This window comes from Ostrea edulis, chromosome 7, assembly GCF_947568905.1.
Source record: "Ostrea edulis chromosome 7, xbOstEdul1.1, whole genome shotgun sequence".
Classification (NCBI taxonomy): Eukaryota; Metazoa; Mollusca; class Bivalvia; order Ostreida; family Ostreidae; genus Ostrea; species Ostrea edulis.
Genome location: NC_079170.1, coordinates 81,751,117 through 81,778,642, shown reverse-complemented (window position 1 = coordinate 81,778,642; position 27,526 = coordinate 81,751,117). Strand labels below are relative to the sequence as shown.

The 27,526-nt window shown below is 36.8% G+C and overlaps 2 protein-coding genes and 2 long non-coding RNA genes across 4 annotated transcripts; 1 reads left to right on the top strand and 3 right to left on the bottom strand.

The window, feature by feature from the left end:
- Positions 1–8,408: 8,408 nt before the first annotated feature.
- LOC130048573 (uncharacterized) lies at positions 8,409–10,553 on the bottom strand. Its single transcript, XM_056145487.1, has 3 exons — positions 10,126–10,553; positions 9,543–9,574; positions 8,409–8,558 (listed from the first exon to the last, which is right to left on the bottom strand). Exons 1-3 carry the CDS (start codon positions 10,380–10,382, stop codon positions 8,467–8,469), a joined length of 381 nt encoding a protein of 126 aa, XP_056001462.1. The 5' UTR covers positions 10,383–10,553; the 3' UTR covers positions 8,409–8,466.
- A 436-nt stretch (positions 10,554–10,989) lies between these two features.
- Positions 10,990–26,564, bottom strand: LOC130048571 (protocadherin Fat 4-like). The gene is made up of 5 exons (XM_056145476.1): positions 26,366–26,564; positions 24,099–24,239; positions 23,579–23,739; positions 18,790–18,904; positions 10,990–15,023 (listed from the first exon to the last, which is right to left on the bottom strand). The coding sequence occupies exons 1-5, from the start codon at positions 26,562–26,564 to the stop codon at positions 10,990–10,992; spliced, it is 4,650 nt and encodes a 1,549-aa protein (XP_056001451.1).
- LOC125670884 (uncharacterized) lies at positions 18,984–22,293 on the top strand. The gene is made up of 2 exons (XR_008797354.1): positions 18,984–19,354; positions 21,898–22,293. It is a non-coding gene; the product is annotated as an uncharacterized LOC125670884 (long non-coding RNA).
- LOC125657682 (uncharacterized) lies at positions 21,645–23,379 on the bottom strand. The gene is made up of 2 exons (XR_008797358.1): positions 22,976–23,379; positions 21,645–22,256 (listed from the first exon to the last, which is right to left on the bottom strand). It is a non-coding gene; the product is annotated as an uncharacterized LOC125657682 (long non-coding RNA).
- Positions 26,565–27,526: the final 962 nt, after the last annotated feature.

Genomic DNA, 27,526 nt, shown 5'->3' with positions numbered 1-27,526 from the left:
GTTTGAGTTACAAAATGTTGTAGAAGTCTTCATATTGTTTACCTGATACATATGCAAAACATACAGGAAGCCGGATTTCAAAATTAACTATAAAATCATACGTGGAAGATTGCTCAAAAAGAAAACAATTACATGAATGTTTTCTTTCTTGATATGCAATATAGTTCAAACATATTCTGCATAATTACAGCTAATACAAGTAAACCTACAAGAAAGTAATAAAGTCCATAAAAATTTATTTATCAAGATCAACCATACAGATATAAATTCTAACAAATTCCAGGACATGACATCATTCGATCGTAATGTTCCTTGGAGTAACCACCCCTTCTCTCCGGGAGAGGTCGCTTCTTTCCTTCCGACCACCTCGCTGGAAAAGTTTGGGTGGAACTGTAAGAGATAAAGAGACCGATTTCAGTGGGGTGTGAAATCATTAATCCGCAATTGGAAATCGAAACGAAACCCAGAACGTCCTTCGTACTACATCGCATATTCATTTCTCTCTGTAACCTTTAGGTGATTATCAAATACATTTGGACCCAGTTGCACGACGGTTATAATTAACTTTAACAGACAGTTAACTTCTCATTAACTCTAACATTTATATAGCGTTAACTATCAATCAAACTTCACTCAACTTCGTGCAACTGGGCCCTGTACAACATACATAGTTTAACATATTTGTACATATTTTATCTACTTTCCCAGCCAGTTCCTCTCATGTGTTGTGGTATCTAATTTTGAAATAAATCACTTTGGAAAACTACTTATATTCAACTTTAGTAAAGAAATCCCACACCTTTATTTCAACACGGTAAAATATAGTACTGAAATAGTCCGAACAATAGAAACTGAATTCGAGGTCAAAACCTTCGTTCTCAGGTTGATCCCAAATATCCATTATATATTTGTTGCTCTCTCCTCCAGAATCGCGTTCATTTTAAATCAGAAGTGTTCCCTACTCAACCGGACGTTCAGTATTCCTCTGAGAGAGTAGGACGTTCCGGGGTTTGTATGGTTGTGTACACAGTGACTTTTAAGTATGTGTAGTGTGTATATAGTGACTTTTACATGTGAGTGCAGTGTGTATATAGTGACCTTTACATGTGTGTACAGTGTGTATATAGTGACTTTTACATGTGTGTGCAGTGTGTATATAGTGACCTTTACATGTGTGTACAGTGTGTATATAGTGACCTTTATATGTGTGTACAGTGTGTATATAGTGACCTTTACATGTGTGTGCAGTGTGTACATAGTGACCTTTACATGTGTGTACAGTGTGTACATAGTGACCTTTATGTGTGTGTACAGTGTGTATATAGTGACCTTTACGTGTGTGTATAGTGTATACACAGTGACCTTTACATGTGTGTACAGTGTGTACATAGTGACCTTTACATGTGTGTACAGTGTGTACATAGTGACCTTTACACGTATGTATAGTGTGTACATGTGACCTTTACATGAGTGTACAGTGTGTACATAGTGACCTTTACGTGTGTGTACAGTGTGTACACAGTGACCTTTACATGTGTGTACAGTGTGTACATAGTGACCTTTACATGTGTTTACATAGTGACCTTTACATTTGTGTACAGTGTGTACATAGTGATCTTTACATGTGTGTACAGTGTGTACACAGTGACCTTTACATGTGTGTACAGTGTGTATATAGTGACCTTTACGTGTGTGTACAGTGTGTACATAGTGACCTTTACATGTGTGTACAGTGTGTACAGTGACCTTTACGTGTGTGTACAGTGTGTACATAGTGACCTTTACATGTGTGTACAGTGTGTACAGTGACCTTCAAGTGTGTGTACAGTGTGTACATAGTGACCTTTACATGTGTGTACAGTGTGTACAGTGACCTTTACGTGTGTGTACAGTGTGTACATAGTGACCTTTACATGTGTGTACAGTGTGTACAGTGACCTTTACATGCGTGTACAGTGTGTATATAGTGACATTTACGTGTGTGTACAATGTGTACATAGTGACCTTTACATGTGTGTACAGTGTGTACACGTGACCTTTATGTGTGTGTACAGTGTGTATATAGTGACCTTTACGTGTATGTACAATGTGTACATAGTGACCTTTGCATGTGTGTACAGTGTGTACATAGTGACCTTTACATATGTGTACAGTGTGTACATAGTGACTTTTACATGTGTGTACACGTGACCTTTACGTGTGTGTACAGTATGTATATAGTGACCTTTGCATGTGTGTACAGTGTGTACATAGTGACCTTTACATGTGTGTAGAGTGTGTACATAGTGACCTTTGCATGTGTGTACAGTATGTATATAGTGACCTTTGCATGTGTGTACAGTGTGTATATAGTGACCTTTGCATGTGTGTACAGTGTGTAGATAGTGACCTTTACATGTGTGTACAGTGTGTACATAGTGACCTTTACATGTGTGTACAGTCTGTACACAGTGACCTTTACATGTGTGTACAGTGTGTATATAGTGACATTTACGTGTGTGTACAGTGTGTACAGAGTGACCTTTACATGTGTGTACAGTGTGTACACGTGACCTTTATGTGTGTGTACAGTGTGTAGATAGTGACCTTTACATGTGTGTACAGTCTGTACATAGTGACCTTTACATGTGTGTACAGTCTGTTCACAGTGACCTTTACATGCGTGTACAGTGTGTATATAGTGACATTTACGTGTGTGTACAATGTGTACATAGTGACCTTTACATGTGTGTACAGTGTGTACACGTGACCTTTATGTGTGTGTACAGTGTGTATATAGTGACCTTTGCATGTGTGTACAGTGTGTAGATAGTGGCCTTTACATGTGTGTACAGTGTGTACATAGTGACCTTTACATGTGTGTACAGTCTGTACACAGTGACCTTTACATGTGTGTACAGTGTGTATATAGTGACATTTACGTGTGTGTACAATGTGTATATAGTGACCTTTACATGTGTGTACAGTGTGTACACGTGACCTTTATGTGTGTGTACAGTGTGTACATAGTGACTTTTACGTGTTTGTACAATGTGTACATAGTGACCTTTGCATGTGTGTACAGTGTGTAGATAGTGACCTTTGCATGTGTGTACAGTGTGTACATAGTGACCTTTACGTGTGTGTACAATGTGTACATAGTGACCTTTGCGTGTGTGTACAGTGTGTACATAGTGACCTTTACATGTGTGTACAGTCTGTACACAGTGACCTTTACATGTGTGTACAGTGTGTATATGGTGACCTTTACGTGTGTGTACAGTGTGTACATAATGACCTTTACGTGTGTGTACATATTGACCTTTATGTCTGTGTACAATGTGTACATAGTGACCTTTACCTGTGTATACAATGTGTACATAGTGACCTTTACGTGTGTGTACAGGTGTACAGAGTGACCTTTACGTGTGTGTACAGGTGTACAGAGTGACCTTTACGTGTGTGTACAGTGTACAGTGACCTTTACGTGTGTGTACAGTGTGTACAAAGTGACCTTTACGTGTGTGTACAGTGTGTACATAGTGACCTTTACGTGTGTGTACAGTGTGTACATAGTGACCTTTACGTGTGTGTACATAGTGACCTTTACGTGTGTGTACAGTGTGTACAGAGTGACCTTTACATGTGTGTACAGTGTGTATATAGTGACATTTACGTGTGTGTACAGTGTGTACATAGTGACCTTTACCTGTGTGTACAGTGTGTACATAGTGACCTTTACGTGTGTGTACAGTGTGTACATAGTGATCTTTACATGTGTGTACAGTGTGTATATAGTGACCTTTACATGTGTGTACAGTGTGTATATAGTGACCTTTACGTGTGTGTACAGTGTGTACATAGTGACCTTTATGTGTGTGTACAGTGACCTTTACGTGTGTGTACAGTGTGTACATAGTGACCTTTACATTTGTGTACAGTGTGTATATAGTGACCTTTACATGTGTGTACAGCGTGTACACAGTGACCTTTACGTGTGTGTACAGTGTGTACATAGTGACCTTTATGTGTGTGTACAGTGTGTATATAGTGACCTTTACGTGTGTGTACAGCGTGTACATAGTGACCTTTACGTGTGTGTACAGTGTGTATAAAGTGACCTTTACACGTATGTATAGTGTGTACATGTGACCTTTACATGTGTGTACAATGTGTACATAGTGATCTTTACATGTGTGTACAGTGTGTATATAGTGACCTTTAGGTGTGTGTACAATGTGTACATAGTGACCTTTACGTGTGTGTACAGTGTGTACATAGTGACCTTTACATGTGTGTACAGTGTGTACATAGTGACCTTTACATGTGTGTACAGTGTGTACATAGTGACCTCTACGTGTGTGTACAGTGTGTACATAGTGACTTGCATATACCAGATTAGTATATACAATAAAGTATACTGGAGGATAAATGCGCTGTAGAAATTATTCTAAAGTATGAAAAATTCTGCATAGTGTCGTCCATGAAGGACATGGTTTATACCTTATGTGTGCAGCATTTTCCAAATAATGTATATAAACAAACGTCCACTGATTATAATCTGAATGCAGGTAATGTGCAGAAAAAGTGCAAGACAAAATATATGAATATAAAATAAAAATGAACTGCACACAGGCGTGGCATATAAATGACATTTTCTCAAATTCGCAAAATCTGGCAATGCTATACAATGCAAACCATCTACAGGAAGCGGAAGGTTTTTTTCTCACTATGATAGTATACGAACGTGTTATCGGTAAACATTAAAAAGGAAGAATAATAATATTGTCTTCTGAAATCATTACTGTGTAAAGGGAGGGTATGGAATGTGCTGGTATCAGGACGATTTGGCGGGACTGCTCAGGTGCTGCTAAGTGAATTTATTATTCCAGAACGTAAAGAAACCTGTCAAACATTAAAAGAATCAAGGTGAAAAAAAGATCTAAAGACTAGAAGACAGCAAAACAATAAATTATTGACTGTGGAAATTCGTGTACGTTTTTAATACGCCGGTTTCGAGATACGTCCGAGTTTTTTTCCTTTTGGAGAACTCTCGTACATAGTGAGGCGTGAAACAATTTGTTTACATGTGGGAGTGGGACTAATAGTAAGTTTCAGTAAGTTTCTCATACGCTGTTTGATCACCAGAATTCGACTGATACCACAGACTAAATAAGTCGTAAGTATTCAAGGAATAATTAGATACACGAAATTCTTATCATATCATTTCATTCGATAGTATTTTGTATTTACCACATTTACATATCTAAAGAGAAGCCGCTTTTAGTGCATTTTGTCATCTTTCTCCCTGACTGTAGGTCCGATCTGCCCACTTACGCATTCAAAGTTCCACTAAATACACCTCCTACACAGAAGAGCTCGTATCTCGAAACTGGCGTATTGGATATTTTATTTCCGCTGGTATATGTACGAATTTGTGGGCGTTATAGTTCAGCCAGTAGGTTACATACATGTATCAATGGAAGCAATGCAATAGAAATAATATATCTCATTCTTACTTTCGTCAGTCCTCGACGAATCGTTGAATTCCGTCAACGAGATATGCTTACTTGTTTTCCGAATCGGAGCATCACTGTTCTTAGCGACTGAAGAGAAAGTAGAATGTAAGTATCAAACCAAACCAATAATGAAATACAGTCGATTCCTACACATCGTGGCTTGTGGTTACATTGATTATTTCCAGATAGCATGCATGATATTTCGCAAGAAAGGACATAAATGCCCAGTTTTTAAGCTCTCGGATAACCAAAACTGGCGACTAGCTGTTGTACATTAAAATGAATGCAAAATAAATTAGATTTAAACAACAAACAAACGGATATTTAAACACACTACAACACAATACAACATATGCGGTGATGCGTCTTTTAAGAGAATTAAATTGAATTAGTCGCCTCTAGACTTACATTTTCTGTGATTGTACAATGTACACGTCATGTTTTAGAGACTTACATTTTCTGGGATTGTACACGTCATGTAGAGACTTACATTTTCTGGGATTGTACACGTCATGTAGAGACTTACATTTTCTGGGATTGTACACGTCATGTAGAGACTTACATTTTCTGGGATTGTACACGTCATGTAGAGACTTACATTTTCTGGGATTGTACACGTCATGTTGTAGAGACTTACATTTTCTGGGATTGTACACGTCATGTAGAGACTTACATTTTCTGGGATTGTACACGTCATGTAGAGACTTACATTTTCTGGGATTGTACACGTCATGTAGAGACTTACATTTTCTGGGATTGTACACGTCATGTAGAGACTTACATTTTCTGGGATTGTACACGTCATGTAGAGACTTACATTTTCTGGGATTGTACACGTCATGTTGTAGAGACTTACATTTTCTGGGATTGTACACGTCATGTAGAGACTTACATTTTCTGGGATTGTACACGTCATGTAGAGACTTACATTTTCTGGGATTGTACACGTCATGTTTTAGAGACTTACATTTTCTGGGATTGTACACGTCATGTAGAGACTTACATTTTCCGGGATTGTACACGTCATGTTGTAGAGACTTACATTTTCTGGGATTCTACAATGTACACGTCATGTAGAGACTTACATTTTCCGGGATTGTACACGTCATGTTGTAGAGACTTACATTTTCTGGGATTCTACAATGTACACGTCATGTAGAGACTTACATTTTCTGGGATTATACACGTCATGTTGTAGAGACTTACATTTTCTGGGATTATACACGTCATGTTGTAGAAACTTACATTTTCTGGGATTGTACACGTCATGTAGAGACTTACATTTTCTGGGATTGTACACGTCATGTTATTGGGACTTACATTTTCTGGGATTGTATACGTCATGCTGTAGGGACTCTCTGTATGTGGGGATCACTGGTAAAGCTTCTGGAGGAATATCCTGAAATTAATGAGCCTATGTCAGTCAAGGAGGAATTAATGATCATTATTCACTCAACAGACATTTTTACCTATAATAAGCAAATGTACAATTGAAGATTACAAACAGTGACCAATCTCATTCATGTGAACCCTTTACAGAATACACAATTTGAAGAAGGACAAGACTTTAGTATGGCCGCTGGATATACTAGAGGTGGTATCCGGTGCCTAGGAAGGGTAAGCATCTCCTGCCCACCTTTTCGATTCACGTCGATTTTTGGAACTGGAATCAAATCCTTAGAAATATTTCTTTTCGTAGTTTGTGGGAAAACCAATTTACTGGAAACTGAGTATATAATTCTCTGCCTTAAAAGTCGTTTGTTCGTCTATTTCTATTTCCTTAAAAGTCGTTTGTTCGTCTATTTCTATTTCCTTAAAAGTCGTTTGTTCGTCTATTTCTATTTCCTTAAAAGTCGTTTGTTCGTCTATTTCTATTTCCGACAACACAGTAAACGACAATATCGACCATTATTGAGAACGTAATAATATTCTGTGTTATTTTCACATTTACTTTACTTTTATAGACTTTTTTGTTTCTCAGATTATCCATTTATTCTAACATGCGCAACGTATCCCTGATACAGTTTCATGATTTGGGTACATGAATGCTAGTACACCGATAAAGTACGTCTAGTTCCCGGTCAACAAGTTTACTTCACTCGGTGAAGCTCACGGGGATTTGCCAATCTTTCCGTATCTCTAAACGATATACGCAATTATTGATTGATTGATTGATTTTACATCCTGTCGAGAATTTTTCAATCATATTGAAACGTCACCAGCTATGGGTGAAGTACCACAAATTTAGATCTATGCTTAGCGCTTAGGTCCGTAGCAGTAAAGGTTCTTTATCGTGTCGACGCCTGCCGCGACACGGGACCTCCGAATTTAGGGTCATATCCGAAAGACTCGTAATTCTCACTTCTAGATGCCGAGTGTTTGGCGAAGGAGCAATCACTACCTATTCTAAGTCTATTATAGGTTTGACGCAGCCATGGTAGATATAATCAATGGTAAAATGTTACGATATCGATATCAACATTAAAACTAGAATAAAAATTGAAATTGATACAAACCAACACCCACTTACCATGATTGTTGTCGTTTGCTTCCGTACACTGGTTCTTATTGATTGATGTTCCAAGTATTCGAGGACTAGTCAATTTCGTGATTCAGTTCGATCTCATAATGAATATAATTGGAATATATAGGAAATTTTCACGAGATGTCAGAAAAGCTGCTACATGTATATGCTCCGAATGAATTTAGTAGGTCTGTTATCGGTCCATCAAGCTGACCTACTTTTTGCAGGGAAATTAATAATTTTACGATGGTAATCAGGAATCGGTAAAATAAATCGATTTACTTTTATATTGTTCAATATTAGTATGAAAATGTATGATATTTGTGTCCTCGAAATAAGTTGCACGGCTAAAAGTTTATTAAATAGAAATTTTAAAAAGTGGTTGATCTAGAAATGACTATACGCGAGTTATCTCATATCAAGTCTAGCAATATGCGCAAACCATTAAACTATCATAGCATTCTTAAGTATACTTACACTTATGACGAATGGCTCCTGGTTTGGGCGTTTCTTTTCAAAAATTGTCTTTGGTTTACCTAAACATGGTAAGAATCAAAGACGCATGAATTCAATGAGTATCCCTCTCAAATTCGCTTATATCTGGACCAGCATTAAAATTGAGTACATACAGATATCAATCGGCCTACAAATACAATAAGACTGAGATGGAAAATGTGGAGACGAGGCGTACAATCATCCTGTAGGCATAGCTTAACAAAATATTTTTTCCTTCCGACCCCAAGTTAAGTTGTTCGCGTAACGTTCTGCTTGACTGATCTTACGTCATTCCTAAATCAAAGCATAGGGGAAAAAAAAAGTCTCGGAAACAAAAATTAAAGACCCTGAAGTTCATTCAATATTTAAACTAAATTTTAAAGTGGTTCAACCGTAACAAAAGTGAGACTTGATCTGTATCTCTTCACTACGTAACCACATTTCAAATTTCAGATTCCTAAGTTAAAGGATACTACGGGGAACTAATTTCGTCAAAACGTCCTATAAATCTCGTAAACATTTGTCAACTGTGATGAAACTTTAACTTGATCTGAAAATATGAGAGAGTAAAGCAGTGATCAATCTCAAAATTCCTATCAAGAACATAAAATTAAGGACACACCAAAGGATGTATCGATTGTTTAGGAGAAGTAAGCATCCCCTGCTGACCGGTTAAACCTGCCGTGAGCCCTATATCTTGAACATATATCATATTATTAAGGTTGTGACAGACGGACGGACGGATAGACGGACAGTCGGGTGGAGTACAAACTAGTATTCCCCTTCCGGTAATGAGACTGATAAAACAATAACAATGAGTACAATATCACGTGTACTACATAGATAACCATTTGCATATCTATTGACATAGTTCGATATTAAAGAATCCTCCGTTCAGCTGCGAGAATACAGTGTGTCACTTCTCTTTAAATAATCATTTTCTCGAAATTGAAAAGAATGTTGTTTTAATTAAACTTTTTGACCATCAAAAAGAAATTATACGTATATTACATCTATAATTTTACCTCTCTCATTGCCATGGTCGTCATCTCCCAGCCTATAAAGACAAGAATATAAAATCATGACCAACCGCCGTCATGGAATTTGATTTAAGCATGAAAATGGAAACAAAATAATGTGATTAATTCACTACTTTATACAAAATATACTAAATGCTGTATGGTCTGTATTTTGTTCTCTGCAAACTTCAACATATTTTAATGCAAAAATTCAAGCACGAATTTCAGTTGTTGATCACGACACCAAGTGCTCAAAATGGTGAAAGGTTTGCTGATCAAAGACGCATATATAGAGAGTGAACATGGAAATATGTACAAATCAATGAAACTATAGTGTTGGCAAATCCATGAAATTTGATACCTAAGAATGTTTATGAAATAATAAACTACATGACGCTGTTAACGACAGACATTTGCCTGTGAGACAAGGCCATGTACATTCCTTTTGGGAAACTCTAATGGTATTCAATTCAATGATATTTACGAAGAGTGAGGAACATAATATGTCTTATATGACTTAATATTCGAACATGTATGAACTCTGTTCAAGCTTTGTTCCTCTAAAGTACTTCAAACTTCAAATACTTACTTGTATTTACGATTTCTTGTACAAACACAAAACAAGACAAAGAACAGAATCGTTAGTAAGATGGTCACCCCAATCGTCGTCAACACTGCAATACCCTCGGATGTTTCCGGCCAAGGCTTCGTGCTGGATATCACAGCCTCAGTTGACGGATTGACTGACGTCACAGGAAATGTCGCAAACGTGGGCGTGGTTAAAACAGAAGCAGGGGTGCCATCGTTTGATTGACGTAAGACATTTAGGATGTTATCTTGAGACATGAAAGGTTTATTCCCCTCTATTCCGGACTGAGAGTCGGCTGACAGACTGTTCACTACGTAAAGACTAGACTGCGAACTAAACAAACACACACGTTGAATTTAAACATACACACACTGTCATCTTGTTTCTATAGCTTTTTCTACAAGTACAACGTTTTGCAGCACATGACATTTTATAGCTAGATCAATATGCATGTATTGTTGTCGACTTTACAGTCAATTCATAATTCTACGTACTAGTTATGAAATTCATATGTATTGTCTGACAGTATCTACAATCTACAATTTTTTAAAACCAGTATTGCAGTTTTAATTGATTAATGTTTTGTCCAATTATAATAATGCAAATTAAATACATGTATATAAAACTCCAAATAGTATTTACGTTTCCGCTAACAGACGACGTCTGGCGGCAGTCGTACTTCCGGTGATTCGCCACATACCGACCCTTGTGTTGGCGGGAAATAAATTTTGTAGAGAAGCAAGGAGCAGGTGCCTTATAGAAAAAAAAATATTAATTCAGGAATGATCATCAAATACGATGTCATTTGAATAAAACAAATTTCCAGTACTTACTGGTATGGATACATGTAGCTATACTATTTACTTACTTTTGAGATTCCAAAGTTGTTTTGGAAATACTGTGGGTGAGAATGACCATATGGGAGCTTGGGGTCATTGTGTCCACACGTAATAAAGCGGAAGTAGCCGTGACGTTGTTATTGGGTGCCTGGATTCGAATAGACATCGTAAAGAAATATCGCGTGTCTGCAAATAACTTAGAGCTGTCCTTAACATACAAATTCCCGGTAGTGGATTCCACACCAAAGACGGTGCTTCCCCCAATCAGTGTATACCGTATGGTGTCGGTGGGATCAACAGTAAATCCAAAATCAGTAGCTTTCACTGTTACGATGACGTCACCATTCTGTGTAGTTACCGGGCATTCCAGTGAATAAAAGGGAGACTCGCCATTGCTTGAAGCCGAACGAGGGTTATCGTATACATCCACTAGGTCTATCACAACGTTCACAGTCCCCGTTAAAGAAGGTGTTCCCTTGTCTTTTGCAAACATTACAAATGCTATTCTGGGAGCCGACTCGTAATCTGGAGAGATGGAGAGCTTTAAGTGTCCAGTCGATGTGACACTCAACGCTGTTAAGGCCGTAGTATCTGATGGGTCGATTTCGTACAGTACCTGTCCATTCAGACCACTGTCGGCATCTGTTGCTGGTACCTGTCCAATGGTCAATCCAACTGGTGAATTCTCAACAACATCAGAAAATGTCATCGTCGCTGACTGAAATACTGGAGCATTGTCATTAAGGTCGCTTATTTGTACGTACACATTTTTGTTGTAAACAAGCGCAGTGTTTACAGAATCCTGGATTTTTACCACAAGATAGTAATTATTGCGTTCCTCGTGATCCAAAGCGCGCGCAACTTTTACGACACCATCGTTAAGCCCTATTTTCAAGTTATTATTGTAGTTGCCTGAGAGTATGGTGTAAATAATCGTTGTACCGGGGTTGTGTATAGGATCAGGAATAACAGTTCCTATTGGTGTTTCAATAGGCACGTTTTCGTTCACAGTAAAGGAGAAATCACTGATAGTTGGCGAATTCGGTGGGTCAATTCGCACCGTCAGAGTAGTAGTGGAAGTTCTCTTTGGAACTCCTTTATCAATAGCATGGACAACCAGGGAGTATACATCAGGAGAGGAAACAAGGGACGTAATTGTTGTTACCCGCCCCGTATCTTTGTTTAGATAAAATGTATCAGATGTATCACCGCTGACGATGAAATATTCAATCAAAGCATTTTCTGCGATATCGGTATCATTACCATTTATTGTAGCCAGGTACGTTCCAACAGTATCAGCTCGGCCCAGAGAGACAGAATAGGGTTCTCCAATGAAGTAAGGCGTGTTGTCATTGGCATCCATCACTTCGATGTGAAGTGTCAGACTTCCTGTCTTAGTCGGACTTCCGGCATCAACAGCAACGATAACCAGGCTATATTGGCTAACAGCCTCACGATCAAGTAGATTCCTGAGAAGGACTTTTCCATTGTTTGGGTCAACAGAAAAACGAAGGTCGCCATTTCCGGAAAGGATAGAGTACGTTAACCTAGCATTTGCCCCAGCATCGGCGTCCGTTGCATATACAGAGTATATGGCACTGCTGATATTTAGCATCTCATTGACTTTGATGCTAACAACTAGTGGACTGAAAATAGGAGAGTTGTCATTCACATCTGTCACAGTTATATCAACTTCAGCTGTGCTTACAAGAGAAGGGGTGCCACCGTCGACCGCCTGCAGAATGAGTGCGTAGGAACTTCGGAATGGAGCATTTAGAATTGCATTTACTTTTAGTTGACCAGTGGAAGAGTCAACGGCAAAATCATGACTGTTTTCACCAGAAACAATAGAAAAAGTAATCTGAGAATTCACCCCTATGTCTTTATCTGACGCTGTCAATGTTCCAACAAGGGTATTGATCGAACTTGTCTCCGATATTGTAAATGCGTACTTAGGAACGGAAAATAAAGGCTTATTATCATTGATATCATCCAACGTGACCGTGACCGTAATTAAATCGCGCAGTGTATTCTGCTGAATATTGACTGCACTTATTGTTACGTCATAACTCGCGGTGGTGTCCCGGTCTAATATTCCTATTACGGTGAGTTGTCCGGTATTTTCATTCACTGCGAATTTACCAGCTGAGTTACCTGCAGTTATCGTGTACGCTAAATCTTTATTTTCTAATGCACCAGCGACCGTTGCGTCGGAGTCGTAGACAGTTGTACCTACTATTGTGTTTTCTGGTATCGTAATCGTTTGTGCGTTTGAAGCAAATCGGGGTTGTGGATATACGGGTGTGATTTCTATGTCGACCGTCGCAGTAGAGGACCTACTTGGAATACCTTTATCTTTGGCCTCAATAAGTAAAACATATTTATTAATCGTTTCATAATCTAGCACTGTGTTAACTTCGATAACCGCACCCGTCATACGAAAAGCATTCCCAGTGTTTCCTCCGACGATTGATAAAGCCAGATCACCATTTAAGGCACTGTCTGCGTCTGAACATGTAACACGTGTGACTGACCCACCAAGGGGATAGTTCTCGATGACCTGGGTAGTATAAACATTTTGAGAGAATTTGGGGTCATTGTCGTTGACGTCTGTTACAGACAGAGCGAGAACCGCGTCCTTAACACCTCCTTGACCGTTATTTGCTGAGATCGTCAATGAATACGAAGGAGTTGCCTCTCTGTCTAGCAATTTGGTAAGAAAGATGTTCCCTGACTGACGATCTATTGTGAAAGAATTATCATTTCCAACTGTGATAGCGTAGGTGATTTGGGATCCAACATCGAGGTCCTGAGCCGTGACGGTAAATACGAGAGCTCCCAGAGCTGTGTTCTCTGACAGAGAATGAGAATAAGTGCCTCCTGTTGTCAAAAACTCGGTCTGAAACTCGTCAATGTTCGTCACTTGTAGCAACACCACCGTCGTCCCCGTCAGTGCCGGGGTTCCACCATCCGTAGCCGTCACCGACAACATATAAACCCGAGTTGCCTCTGCGTCCAGTGCAGCCTTCAATTTCAGTTTACCAGTGGTATCAATTTCGAATTTGTTTTCAGCATTTCCACTGACAATGGCGTACGAGATGGCACTATTCACTCCGACGCCGTCAATGTCTGTTGCCACTAGGTCCTGAATCTGGGTTCCAACTCCGATATTTTCAGCTACCGACGTTTCGTAGAAAGATGAGGCAAATGTTGGCGAGTTATCATTATTATCCAGAACTGTTATTGTCAATGTGCTGTCGGCAGTCTTCGAAAAATTGATATCAGTAATTCGAATGCCTAAAGTGTAGGAAGATGTTGTCTCCCTGTCAAGAGCAGAGTAAATGAAAACATTCCCAGTGTAAGAATTTATCTTAAATTTATTGTCAGTATTGCCGCTGGTTATTGAGTATGATTTGTACCCTGAAGCAGAAATCCCTAAGACGTCAAACACTGAAGAGCCCAGGGGTGACGATTCATCAATGGACGCCGTGCCAGGCAGGGTCGTGAACCTTGGGTCCGACTGAAGAACTACATGAAGAAACACCGATATTGTAAGGGGCGTGGCAGCTGAATCAGATGCTACAATCGTTAGTTGATAATTAACATCACTGGGGATTTTATTGTATACCACGCGGCCGTCTGTCTCTACACGAAAATCCGTGTTTGTATTTCCCGCTAATATGGAATACACAATGGCGCCGTTTGGCCCTGCATCTTGATCAGTACACACCATGGTGTAAATATCCGATCCAATTGTATATGGCGGACTCCCGATCACCTCGGCGCTTATCGCACAGTCTGGAGGATATTCGTTAACATCCTGTACTGTAACCGTCAAGGTGGCTGTTCCGGTTTTGCTGTTCGCTGGTGCTTGGTCAACAGCTGATATCACCAATTCATAAACAGCGAGTGTCTCTCGGTCGACAGGACGAATTAAAACAACTTCATTTGCAGAGCTTTTGATGGCGAACGTATCTGTGTGTGTCGTCAATGAGTACACTATCGTCCCATCTAAACCCGCGTCGTTATCCACCGCAGCAGGGAATGACACAGCGATTCCTAAAACAACATATTGTCTGAGCTTTTATTGCATTCATAAGAACCACCGTCCCATCTATAGGCATTTATATTACTAATGAAATAGGAAGTAAAAACCGGGCTGGGCTGGGTTTTACTAACGATTTCAAATAACATTTTATTTTACTTGAAATTCACAAATACTAGTACACCAACAAATCACCGGCTGTTCTATATCCGGTTGGGAAATTAGGGAGCAAACCTGGTTTACACATTTTGGTAGTTTATTTTGCAAAAGGAAAATAGGGAGCATTTGTATTGTATTGTTCTTTACGTAACAAAGAATCACGAACCCATTGTGAAATTATCAAGATTTCATTTGGTTTTATTATTGATGTTTATCATCACCTAAATTGCTATTTTCAAAAAAAGCTCTAACGAGGATACATTCACGTGGCTAGTGTCCGGTAATGCCACAATAGTGACAGATTATTAAAATATCAACTGCTATGTTCAATTTTCATTATTAATTCGGAAATTCGCAGTCCATCCTGGGTGAACGTGTTCTGATGGGTTCTGAGTATAGATGATTGGCACACTTAGACGTCATTCTAGGTCAAATGGTCATAAGGGAAAAAATTTACATCCGGGCTCTTCATCAATGTGAAAACAGCGAACGACGACGGCTGATCAACAACTTCTATCACATTTTCTCAAGCTCGTAAGTTGATACAATTATAACAATATTAAAATATACACATCAAAGTTACCACTAAGAGTTGCAGATAGGAATGTTTCATTTATAGTTACATGGTTTGAGCTGTCGAAGTATTCAAATAATTGCATTGTCCGGAATAACATTGGTCTTTGGAGAGATTCCATAAAACTCGGCTCAGTAAATATCACACAGTTGATGCTAAATGAAGGAAATTGACCTCTAATTCGAACATTGTGTTTAATGAAATTTCACACATACCCGCTACAGAATTCTCTTGTACATTTCCTGTAAGAGGACCCGGAAACGTAGGTGTGAATTCGTTAATGCCGGTTATAGTGACGTAGACATTCACAGTGGAAGAAAGCGCTGTTGGTGTGCCACTGTCTGTTGCTTTCACGACAAGTGTGCATAGAACAGACGCTTCGTAGTCCAAGGCGGAAGTAGCAGATATCATACCGGAAGCAGCATCAATAGCGATGGAGCATCCAGCTCCTGTATTTCCATCTGTACAACACAAACATAATATCGTAGTATTGTTACAATGTTCAGTCTTAAACAATTATATATTGTATTACATAAGGGATTTATGAAAGGTGAAGATAACGTACAGTGATCAATCTCAAAACTCCTATAAGGAATACAAAATAGAGAGTTGGGCAAACACGGACCCCTGGACATACTAGAGGTGGGATTAGGTGCCTAGAGTAGCAACAACCATGCTCGCTAGGTGGCGCGTCATGTTCTATTTTTATTTCTACAGAAAAAGTGGGACGAGGTTCCACTCTATTTTTTACGGGCTATTATGGATAAACCTAGAGCCTACGAATGATTCCACATTCCAGAAAATCCCTTTGAGATTGAAGCGATTAAGCAGAACGAGTATATGTAAACATTTACTTAACGGTGAAATACGCAAGAAAGAGTGACATATTAATACATTTTATGCATGAATAAATTATACTGAGGTCAAACATGGACGATGATTGCCCGTGTTCATATAGTATTTGATTGATTTAGATATCCAAGGAAAGATAACTCCCATTATTAACGTACTCACAACGTACCGGTGGTATACAATAATACAATGTTTATACATTTCTGAATGATGAGTGAATCTTTATTTTCATCACAATCTTTTTCATCACACTCACAGACCAGGTCCCCATACCCCTACCAGTGTCAATCTGTGACTGATAGCAGTGCGGTATTTAATTTGATATAGTCTAGAGGAAATTCGAAATATGGTAGTGACATTTCTTCCTCACTGAATTTGCTGGATTTTTAACGTTTAAAGAAAAGTGGGATATGAACTGGGGGGTTAAAAATGCTATTTGCCAAATTTTCAACAATATTAATTACAAGGCAAGGCAAAAGGGGTCATAAGCTATAGATGATGCAATTTTCACTAATGTCTTGCAAGTTGCACTGCCACTAGTTACACTTAATTAGTGACTTATTTGCAGATAAATAAAGTAACTTACAAACATTTTATTTATTCATTTATCTATCATTTCATTTTTTTAATATCATGATTTGTACTTGAAGAGTCATCGCAATAAAGGGACATTGATTATTAGTGTTACAAAAAAATCTGATCATGCCGTTTTTAAATTTCTGAATTTTGAAAAAATAAAAATAAATAAATAATAGATTCTGATACCACTCAGCCCCCCGACTGGCCAGAGAGTTCTGCTTCTGTCGGTTCTGATGCAACTAGCTCAGCCCCCAGACTGGCCAGAGAGTCCACTGTTTCGATAAATTCAGATAATGATGCAACTCAGCCCCCCCCCCCCCCCCCCCCCTCCTTTTGCTCCTGTTCATCAGTTCATTAGGCTATGGCCCAATCTGATTAAATTTAAGATCGTTGTTCCGCTCCGTATTCCTCTTCCTTTCCTGTATCTGTGAAATCCAGAGGTGAGATATATTCTTTCCAAAACAACTAAGAATGTTCATGTAACAATTTAGTATTAATTGTTTTCCTTTTATGTTGTATGTCCTATTTCAAGAAATAACTTTCAGGTCACTTTTTAATGTGAAATGGAACATTTTAAACTTTTGACAACCTGACGGTAGGGGTGTTTAAGACACTATACCTCATTTTCTGTAAGGAAGTGGAGTAAAAGGAATTCAGAATTGGACTCAGCATACTCAAAATTGGTAATTACACCTGCTTTTTATTGTTTTGGGTAATGGTTTTTCACGAAATAAAAGTTGGGTCACTTTTTGATGTGAAATGAAACATTTTCCGTTTTTGGCAACCTGACGGTAGGGGTGTTTAAGACACTATACCTCATTTTCTATAAGAAATTGGAGTAAAAGGAATCCAGATTCTGATGTCTTTCTAAGATATTTTGTTGTAATATGAACAGGAAATCTTCCGGCTTCTAAACGAATCCATTGTTTAAGGCAATGTAAATGTAGCATACCGTACTTGCAAGTTGTTTTAATCCACGATGCTTTATTACAATTAAGACACAAGCGCGACTGGTTTTGATTTCACATGGTAGGAAGTCTATTTTTAAATTTCCTATTACGGGAGCATTGAAATATTATAAATATATTATTCGCTATGGATTTAATTTTGCGGGAAAATAATAAATCGTGAACATACTGAGATTAAAACCATCGTGTTAATTCCCAATCTACAATATATGACGTTATATGATGAATAAGAATTCACTTCCGGTAATGGTTAACCAAGAAATAGTATTCGAAAAAAGTCAGCAATATGTATAATAGTTTATCAATCTTTTCTACACATCATCATCATAATTTGATTGACAAGGAAGATTAAAAAGAATCATAAACCAAATAGTAAAGAACTATCTTTAATTTTGAATCGGTACTGTAGATAATCGTGATGATGCACTGCCGCACAGTAAGTAGGTTAATGTACAATAACTGGTGTTGTGTTCTGTCATTGTAATCAAGTTACTCCAGTGGCATTAGATAATCTGGTTGCATTTAAATGAAAATGAAAACTCAATCTTCAAGGCGTCTTGTAAGGGTTTTCTAAAACCTGTGACTCTTTAGTTGATGATTTCGAGTAACACGAAGATCAAATATAACTTTATAAATATCTCGACTAACTTGTTATAGAATAAGAAATTTGTCCGTTGGTTCCCAGATCTGGATCCTGCGCAGTCACTGTTAGAATCCCGGTGTTGGTAGCAGTGTTTTCCGGTACTGTGACTTCATATGCACTCTTCAAATAAAAACTAAGGATCTGTATAGTTCTCGTAGAAAAACAAAACGTAAGCAATATGCACTTAAATAGCCGTGTTTCGAGTTACTCCGGAACACAGTGTTTATTCTGTGTTTAGTCACGCCGCGTCAAAAATGTTCCACAGGGTTACTTCCGGTTTATCGTTGTTTACCTTTGTAAACCAACAGTCGACACCTCGTGTATTATGCCTAGGCTTAATTTTGTCGATCATCATGAAATTGAAATACACATTTAATAGTTTGGGGTGTATGCGGTGCACATTTGTTTATGAGCGTTTGATAAGCTACTATTGATCTAGGAAATACAACGAAAGACTTCGTCAAGAACAGAAGAAGACGATGTCGTGTAACTCACACAAGGCCCAGCTGTCTAGTAACCGGAGGTGTAAAGGCAAAGAACGTATTAGACTCACTGAAACCTGTCAAACAGGTAAAATGAAAATTATGACGACATTATATATATATATATATATATATATGATTAAACAAAACACAATGTGCACTGCTTCATAAAGCAGGCATTAGGTCCAGTACAGTCTATAGGGCGTATGTGAAATAGAATTTACGTTACCAAATCGGGCCCAAAATGGGCATAAACATGTAACATATATAACCAGGTCCATTCCAAAGACTATTTCTACCTACGTAGCTATTAATAGCTACCTAGGTATTTAAAGCTACTTAAAGTAGCTACTATTACCTACTTTTACATGTTTTTAAAGATATAAATAAATAATAATTAAGGCACATCTTTTAAACAGGTCAGTCGTTTTATGTATCATGTTGTGCATGTGCATGACAAAATTCGGAGTGTAAATTAAATACTTTACGAGGGTGGAAAATGTAGAGGAAATTGCATGAAAAATCGACTCAAAAACTTTTAATGTAAGAGTGCATGAATGTTAACTTTAAAATTAATAAAGATTTGTAAAACATGCTAGACTTCTTATCATGTATCTTTGATCCTAAGTTCCTAGAGAATGGAAGTGGGTGCAGTTATTGATGCAAATTTGAAAGTAATCATTTTTTTGTCCAATGTTTTTGTGGTATTCATTGTCAGTATAAGTGAATCAAGAAATTTGGTACACACCATGTTGCGCCGTTCCTGCGTTTGGCCACGAAATGCAAGTAAAGGAAAACGTAGGTAAAAATAGCTACCTGGAGTAGGTTTAAATACCTAGGTAGCTATAAGTAGCTACATAGGTAGAAATAGTCTTTGGGCTGGACCTGATAATTATTGATATAAAATATAGATAATGACAATACGCAGTGAAAAGTAATAGATTAGCTATAATATTATAGGTATTTGAAATGGCTTTATTATTTAAAGCTAGTTTAGATTGAATTAGATTGGGTCTCTGAGTGCAATGGTATAGCCATATGTGAGTGAGGATAAAATTATCTACTTGGGTATAGTCAATATGCTGTCTAATTAGAAACAATCTAATTAAAATTAGATCTTTGATCCGCTCATGCAATCGCTACACAAAGTGTAGCGATTGCATGAGCGGATCAAAGATCTAATTTTAATTAGATTGATTCGACTTTTAATTTACTTGAATTTTCACTATGCTCAGGTGATCTCTAAGAAAAGACTGCACTTGTTATGAAACTGGTGTATAGTCCTTTGTGTAGCGATTGCATGAGCGGATCAAAGATATAATTTTAATTAGATTGAATTTGAAAATAATTATTTATCAAGTAATACTTGTGATACAAATTAAGTCTTTGGAGTTTGACTTCTAATGATATACTCATGTAATTGGAAGAATTTTTAGTATGACTATTTATTGTTGTAGTCATTTTATTGACTTTTCACAATCCAGTAGGTATTTGTGATTACTGCTCATATTTATATCGCTGAACAAAATATATATCTGGTCATGATTAAGGTAATATTATTCCTTTCAGCAACATAATTTCAATTATGTGCTCATAGACTGGTCCAGCACAATCTCTAGTATAATTAGCTATATAAATATGCTAATCAAGCTATATAGCTTTTTAAAGCTAATTGAAATATTTCAAATCTTCTATCAAATATATTTTTAAAGCATAAAAATTGAATTTCTAAGTGAAAATATTTCATCCTTGTACTTGAAACAACACAATGTAAACAAAAAAAGCTTCTTAAACTATGTACCTTAGGAAGAATTTTGATTCAAAATTGTCAAATGTTTAGGATTATTAAGTTGTTACAGATTCCACATTGTAAAGTCATCATATACTTATCAAAGCTTCGACACACATAAGGCAGTGGACAGTTATCAATACAAAAGAAATTCTCTTTTCATGAAAATTCTTAAAATGACATATGATCTATACCTAGAATAGTGTTGTGGTTAGTTCAAAGTACATGTATATTGTTATGTGTCATTGCACTTAAGAAATTTAATCGAAACTAGCTTAATGAAGCTGTTTGAAATAGCTTTATAAAACTATATAGCTAAATATAGAGATTGTGCTGGGCCTGATAGATATAGCAATACAGAGGAAATCCGTCATATGCATCAAAAGTTTGAAAAAGGTGAATTGACTTAAATATAAATTTATGAACAAAATTGAAAAAAAAAAGAAATTAGGAAGAATCTTTTCTCTTCATTTAAAACATGTTGGGTAGATTTTGAAGTTGTTTAACTCGGCTTTATACATGATGTCAGATCTCTGAATGCAAGCAAGCTCTCATATGACTACAATGTATAGGGGAAATCAGATATATGTACAATAAATATGGTAAGCTTTATTGATAAAAATCATGAAAACTCATACATTCAGTTTTAATATGAATTACTTCATGTATTTCCAAATAAGTTTAAAAATATATACATGTATGTACAGTGAACAGTATTTTTAACAAATACATGAATTATAATTTCAGCATTATTTATTTATTTTATTTTATTTTTTACATCTTTGCTTCTCAAATTGACAAAAGTCTATTATCAATATTGTGGCATCCCTCCTCTTTTTCAGGTTAATGGGAACAGGATAATTTTCCATGCCTTTCACTTGAGGTCTTCAGTTTCATCATTAATCATCTGAATGTCGGTATACCAAACTCTCATGATGTCATGTCATTACTGGATATTCCTTAACACTGGTTTATTTAAACCACACTACCTATAACATTGCCAAATATTAGACTGAAAATTTTCAAATACACAAGATTTGAAGCAGCAAAAGAAAAGAATTACATATGTATAGCACACAAAAAAGAAGAAATTAATTCTCACCTGACTGATATGAACTTTTTACTCCTTTTTAGCTCCCTTTCACTGCATACCAGCCAATAACTAGCAGTCATTATATGCAGATCAGCCATTGTTATCAACCTGTGTATATATATGTTGAATAAAATATGAATGAAAATTGTTGTTCTTTGTTATTCTTTTTAAAAAATATATATACTCAATAGTATATTTCCTTACACAGTACTGAATCAAAGGGGTAGGAGAGCAAATATATAATATATAACCTGGCTCATGTTCAGCTGGTTCCATTCTTGTATACAAGTGGTTTGAGTGGAAATGTACATATCTGATGTACATGTAAAGTACCTTGATTGCACAGGCAATATGCATCACTTGTGTTCGAATTTACTATTAAAGAGTACTCTTTAATAGTAAATTCGACCCCAAGCGATGCATATTGCCTGTGCTTGATTGGTATTAAAAGTTGGAGAAAAGATCAATGTTCTTTGATATAATTCAAAATTTTGCAGTGAATGAACCATCAGTATGGAGCTTGAATAAATGATCATGCAAATTCTAGTATAGATCCGTAGGGATATATTATCTGGTGTTCTCATATTTTATTTCATTGGCAGATATATATACCCCCCCCCCCTCTCACTCCCTTGTGAAATTGCTTCATAATTTTTATGAGCCTGAACCATAAGTTCATAATTGAAATTATCTAGTTAATGTCATATGAACACCGTTGTAAAATACATACACTGCTCAGATGTGGCTGAGGGTACAAGTATACCTATTCTTAAAGATTGACAAGATTTTGCACAGTCTATATTATAATTTTAAGAGTCAGTACAAACCTCTTGGTTTTCCTAAAAGTTAATATAAGCAAACTGGCTAGAACAATGATGTTTCTTTGTTGGTTCAGCTTTCACGGAATGTAATAATCGCACTCAGTTTCGGCTGCTCGTGGTTTTCTACACAAATGACACCATCGTTTCCTCTGCGTGAACGCTTTTCCCGGGTTTGGGAAAAGGTAAACTTTGACATCTTCCCAAGTAAATATATATCCCTTGCTATCCTTTATCTGATTTGCGACAGTTTGTGCCGCAAAATCTATATTTTGTCAAAAACAATTTTGTTACCAGTGTAAACAAAATTAACCGGAAGTACCCCTGTGGAACATTTTGCTCATATCACGTGACCGGCGTGGCTAAATACGAAAAATCCCGGGTGTTCCGGAGTAACTCGAAACACGGCTATTAAATTCCTATATTGTTTTCGGAACATGAATACTTTTGACTAACCATTAAGTATTATTTCGTGGACTGCATGCAAACCTACATTCATCTACTATTCCACTGAGAGAATAATTAATGGATTTCGTTTCTCAGTTTCACCGATATCTCCAATTCTTGTAAATATAACGCTTTTGTGTCGAAGGTTTTAATTTTATTTTTTACCTGGGAAAATGTCGGGATATTGTCATTTATGTCCGACACTGCGACAGTTACAGTCCCCAGAATCTTAGCTGCCACTTGATTGGAGGAATACGCAGAAACACTGATGACGTAATTATCCAGGACTTCTCGATCCACCACGTCTCTTGCAAGGTAGACTCTACCTACATTTGTAATTAGAAAAATATCAACCACTACTTTCCCACCATGGACTTCGTTACTGAAATAAACTTGATAAAAATTTATGTTGTCATTGTTTTAAAATAGAGCTAAACATCCTGATGGCAAGGTTTTTTTTTTATCAACAACGACACCGGCTATGCTGTTTACAATAAGAAATCAACAGTACTATTTCTTTCCCCAACTGCCATATACGTGGTAAATAGGAGGTCTAATACTGGTCTATAATTAGAAAGTTTCTTTATGCGGTGTTTACAGCGGATATTGACGATCCAACAAACGCATGCGCACGCATGCATAAACGACAGGAAGATAATACTATTTCCTGTAACGAAATCATCACCTGTCTCTGGTTCAATTCCAAATATCGTGTTCGTGTCCTCAATACTGTAGGTAACTTTCGCATCGAACGTCCCTGTCAAGTCTCCGTCCGTGGCGCTTATCAACTGCACAAATGTTCCCGCACCAGAACTTTCAGGCAAAGCTAGAAATAAAAAGTCAATCAGTGTCTGGGAGGACTGTGGACAAAATAAGAGAGTGTACATGTAATGATGAAGGCCCCTCCTCAGGAAAACGTGGATCCACCCCCACAACGAGTTCCCATCAGGTGTTATGTATGACAAAATTTGTCTTCATTTCTTAATCAAAAGAAGGCTAAACCTTAATGTTGCAGCTCCTAATTGATTAATACAGCAAAAATCTTTAAGTGTTTTACGTGCAATACATAAATGATACTTGATTTGGGGGGGGGGGGGGGATGGGGGGTGGGGGGGGGGGGGTGGGGTAAATACAAGTGGATGAATCAAGGTCTTGCCAGTACTGTTGTGTTTTTCTGCACCATTGTACATGGTTCTGTAAGTAAGACTGTATTTTGAAAGGTAAGAAATAATAAAACATTCGATGGTAGAAAAATGTACAAATGACTGCATAAAATGTGAAGATAGGAAACACCGTTATGTCTGCATGTACTTACAGTGTATATTCTTACTTAGAATAACCTTAACTGTATGTGGGGGGAACAAGACGACGGACGTGTCATCTAAAGGTGTAAAAAGAAAAAAATATCAAGAATAAGTTTTGTTTTAGTTCGTTCTAACTCCTGGAAATTTGATCAATGTTTTGAAACAAGTCATTTTGTTTGACGAATGTAGACAAGCACCTTTTATGTACAACAAATGATTCTGACAAGTTGGAGAGAATTGCAAACATGACTATGATAATATGAAGAAGAAATATAACAAGTCTGATTTGAAAACAACAACACGACAGTGGTGATTGATATAAGGGACTATTGGAACTGGGTCAAATCTAAAATACTTGTCTTTAATGCCATTATCTATCTAGATGAACAAATTGCAGTGCCAGGACTGCGAATTATGTCATAGACGATTAGATTTTTATGACCTTGAGTTAAGATCATAATTATGATAAAAAAATGTTACATGACAGATTTTTGCAAGCACGTTGACGCCACATATTTTGAGCAAATATACCTTTTTATTATTGTTTATATGTTCATATTTTCAAATTCAATTTTTTAAACATTAATTGGCAAAAACGAGTTACTAAACTTTTTAATTTGCTTTATATTCAATAATAATGTCACAATTCCAAGTTTTGTTGACAACCAACTAATAATACTAATGTGATGAAAAACAAAGAATTTCTGAATAGCGAATTGCAATTCATATGTTTGCATTACATAAAGAAGGCTGCAAATAAAATTAACAAACATTCTGAGAGTATTGCATGGCAATACATAGTCCCCTACCGGTTGCAAAAATTACTGTACCACAACATCATTCAAAGTTCATTATGTAGGTTATGGTAAAAGGGAAAATTGGGGAACCAGGAGAGGAATGATTGGAAATCAACTACTATTCGAGTAGAAAAAAGACAAATTTATAATTAGGTTTAGGTCTTTAACCAAGTCAATAAAATGTGACATGTTGATAATCATGAATAATCACTTTGTAACCCTGTAAATGTTATAATTGCTCTACTAGTTGTATATTCACCACATACAGTGAAGGTTATAGTACCACAACGCGGAAGGATTGAGCAGGAAAAGTATTTCCAAAACTTACAGTGATAGAAAAGTTTGGGGAGAAGGAGAAATGTAAAATAAAGAAAGCAGCATGTATGATAGCAACATATCTAAGTAAAACACAAACTTTTAAAACTTTCAAGAGAGATCTAAAATTACCTTATATCTCATAAACAAGATCATGCCCAGTGTAGTTTCATAAAATCTGTACACTTTACAGTCCTTTGGAGTATATAGCATCTAAAATGGTGCATTTCTCTTATTTTTCTGCTCTAATTACATGATCTACATATATGTATGAATTATGTGTGATTTTAGTAACCTTAATACATGTATATCCAAATGATCTTGGCGAGGAATTGCAAAAAACATCACATTATGAACTTTTGTGTGTCGATGTATTAAAATGTATCTCTCCGTGTTGAGCGTTGAGAGAAGGTACAGAAAAATGTGGAAAAATTAACAACGACAGGGAAAATACTTACAAATCTATGGGTGGATTAGATGGTTTTGATATACTTGATTTGCAGGATGTGAAAAAGCTAGCAGGAAGATCGTATTACTTGCGGTGTAAGCTCCATTGGTGGGTGTAATCCACACTGGAACGTTGTCATCGATACCGGTGACGTATACATCAATCGTCAGGGTGGTTGTTAGCGCAGGCGCAGGACCACTGTCAGCCACCTCTATCGTTAGACTGTACTGAATGGCCTCGGTATCAGCATCAATCTGATTCTTCAGTTTTAACAGTTGTCCGACCATTTTAAACTTGTCTAGGGCATTACCTAAATATTTAAATGATTTTGTACAGACATGAGAAGTATTTCTTGAGACTTGAGACATATTTCTTTTGCCCGTGTATAAAAAGATTCAGAAATAAAGAACAAAGTGAAAATAGCATGCAGTGACCCTTAAACGTAAGTATTTGTGAGTTCGTACATAACGTGTTATGAATATATTGCAATATCGGAATGTTTGAGAGAGAAAAAAATAATTTTTTTAGTGCTAATCAACTGAAGTCAGTGTTATTTCAGTCCGACAAAATGACGAAGCTTTCAGTATAATTCCGAGGCAGGAAGAACCAACTAGCAAAGTTGCATTCATTTAAAAGAAGTTTGAGACAATAAGAATTTCCAAAGTATACCATGTGTGTTAGCATTTTCACAATATAATAATCACTTCATAACACTGTAAATGTTATAATTGCTCTACTAGTTGGATATTCACCACATACAGTGAAGGTAGAAGTTAATGATATCTGTATATTGCTACACACAGTGAAGGTATAAGTTAATGATATCTGTATATTCACCACATACAGTGAAGGTATAAGTTAATGATATCTGTATATTCACTACATACAGTGAAGGTATAAGTTAATGATATATGTATATTCACTACATACAGTGAAGGTATAAGTTAATGATATCTGTATATTCACTACATACAGTGAAGGTATAAGGTAATCATATCTGTATATTCACTACATACCATGACGGTAGAAGTTAATGATATCTGTATATTCACTACATACAGTGAAGGTATAAGTTAATGATATCTGTATATTCACTACATACAGTGAAGGTATAAGGTAATCATATCTGTATATTCACTACATACCATGACGGTAGAAGTTAATGATATCTGTATATTCACTACATACAGTGACGGTATAAGTTTATGATATTTGTATATTCACCACATACAGTGAAGGTATAAGTTAA

What these genes read in the sequence shown, in the direction of transcription:
- LOC130048571 (XM_056145476.1), bottom strand. Translation starts at nt 26,564, where the DNA reads ATGGTCGGACAACTGTTAAAACTGAAGAATCAGATTGATGCTGATACC. An exon ending in TGGAATTGAACCAGAGACAG is followed by an intron (nt 23,740 to 24,098) that starts GTGATGATTTCG and finishes TTACAAATGTAG; the next exon opens with GTAGAGTCTACCTTGCAAGA. An exon ending in ATATCCCGACATTTTCCCAG is followed by an intron (nt 18,905 to 23,578) that starts GTAAAAAATAAA and finishes TTTTATTTGAAG; the next exon opens with AGTGCATATGAAGTCACAGT.
- LOC130048573 (XM_056145487.1), bottom strand. Translation starts at nt 10,382, where the DNA reads ATGTCTCAAGATAACATCCTAAATGTCTTACGTCAATCAAACGATGGC. An exon ending in ACAAGAAATCGTAAATACAA is followed by an intron (nt 9,575 to 10,125) that starts GTAAGTATTTGA and finishes TTGTCTTTATAG; the next exon opens with GCTGGGAGATGACGACCATG. An exon ending in CGACCATGGCAATGAGAGAG is followed by an intron (nt 8,559 to 9,542) that starts GTAAAATTATAG and finishes TACCATGTTTAG; the next exon opens with GTAAACCAAAGACAATTTTT.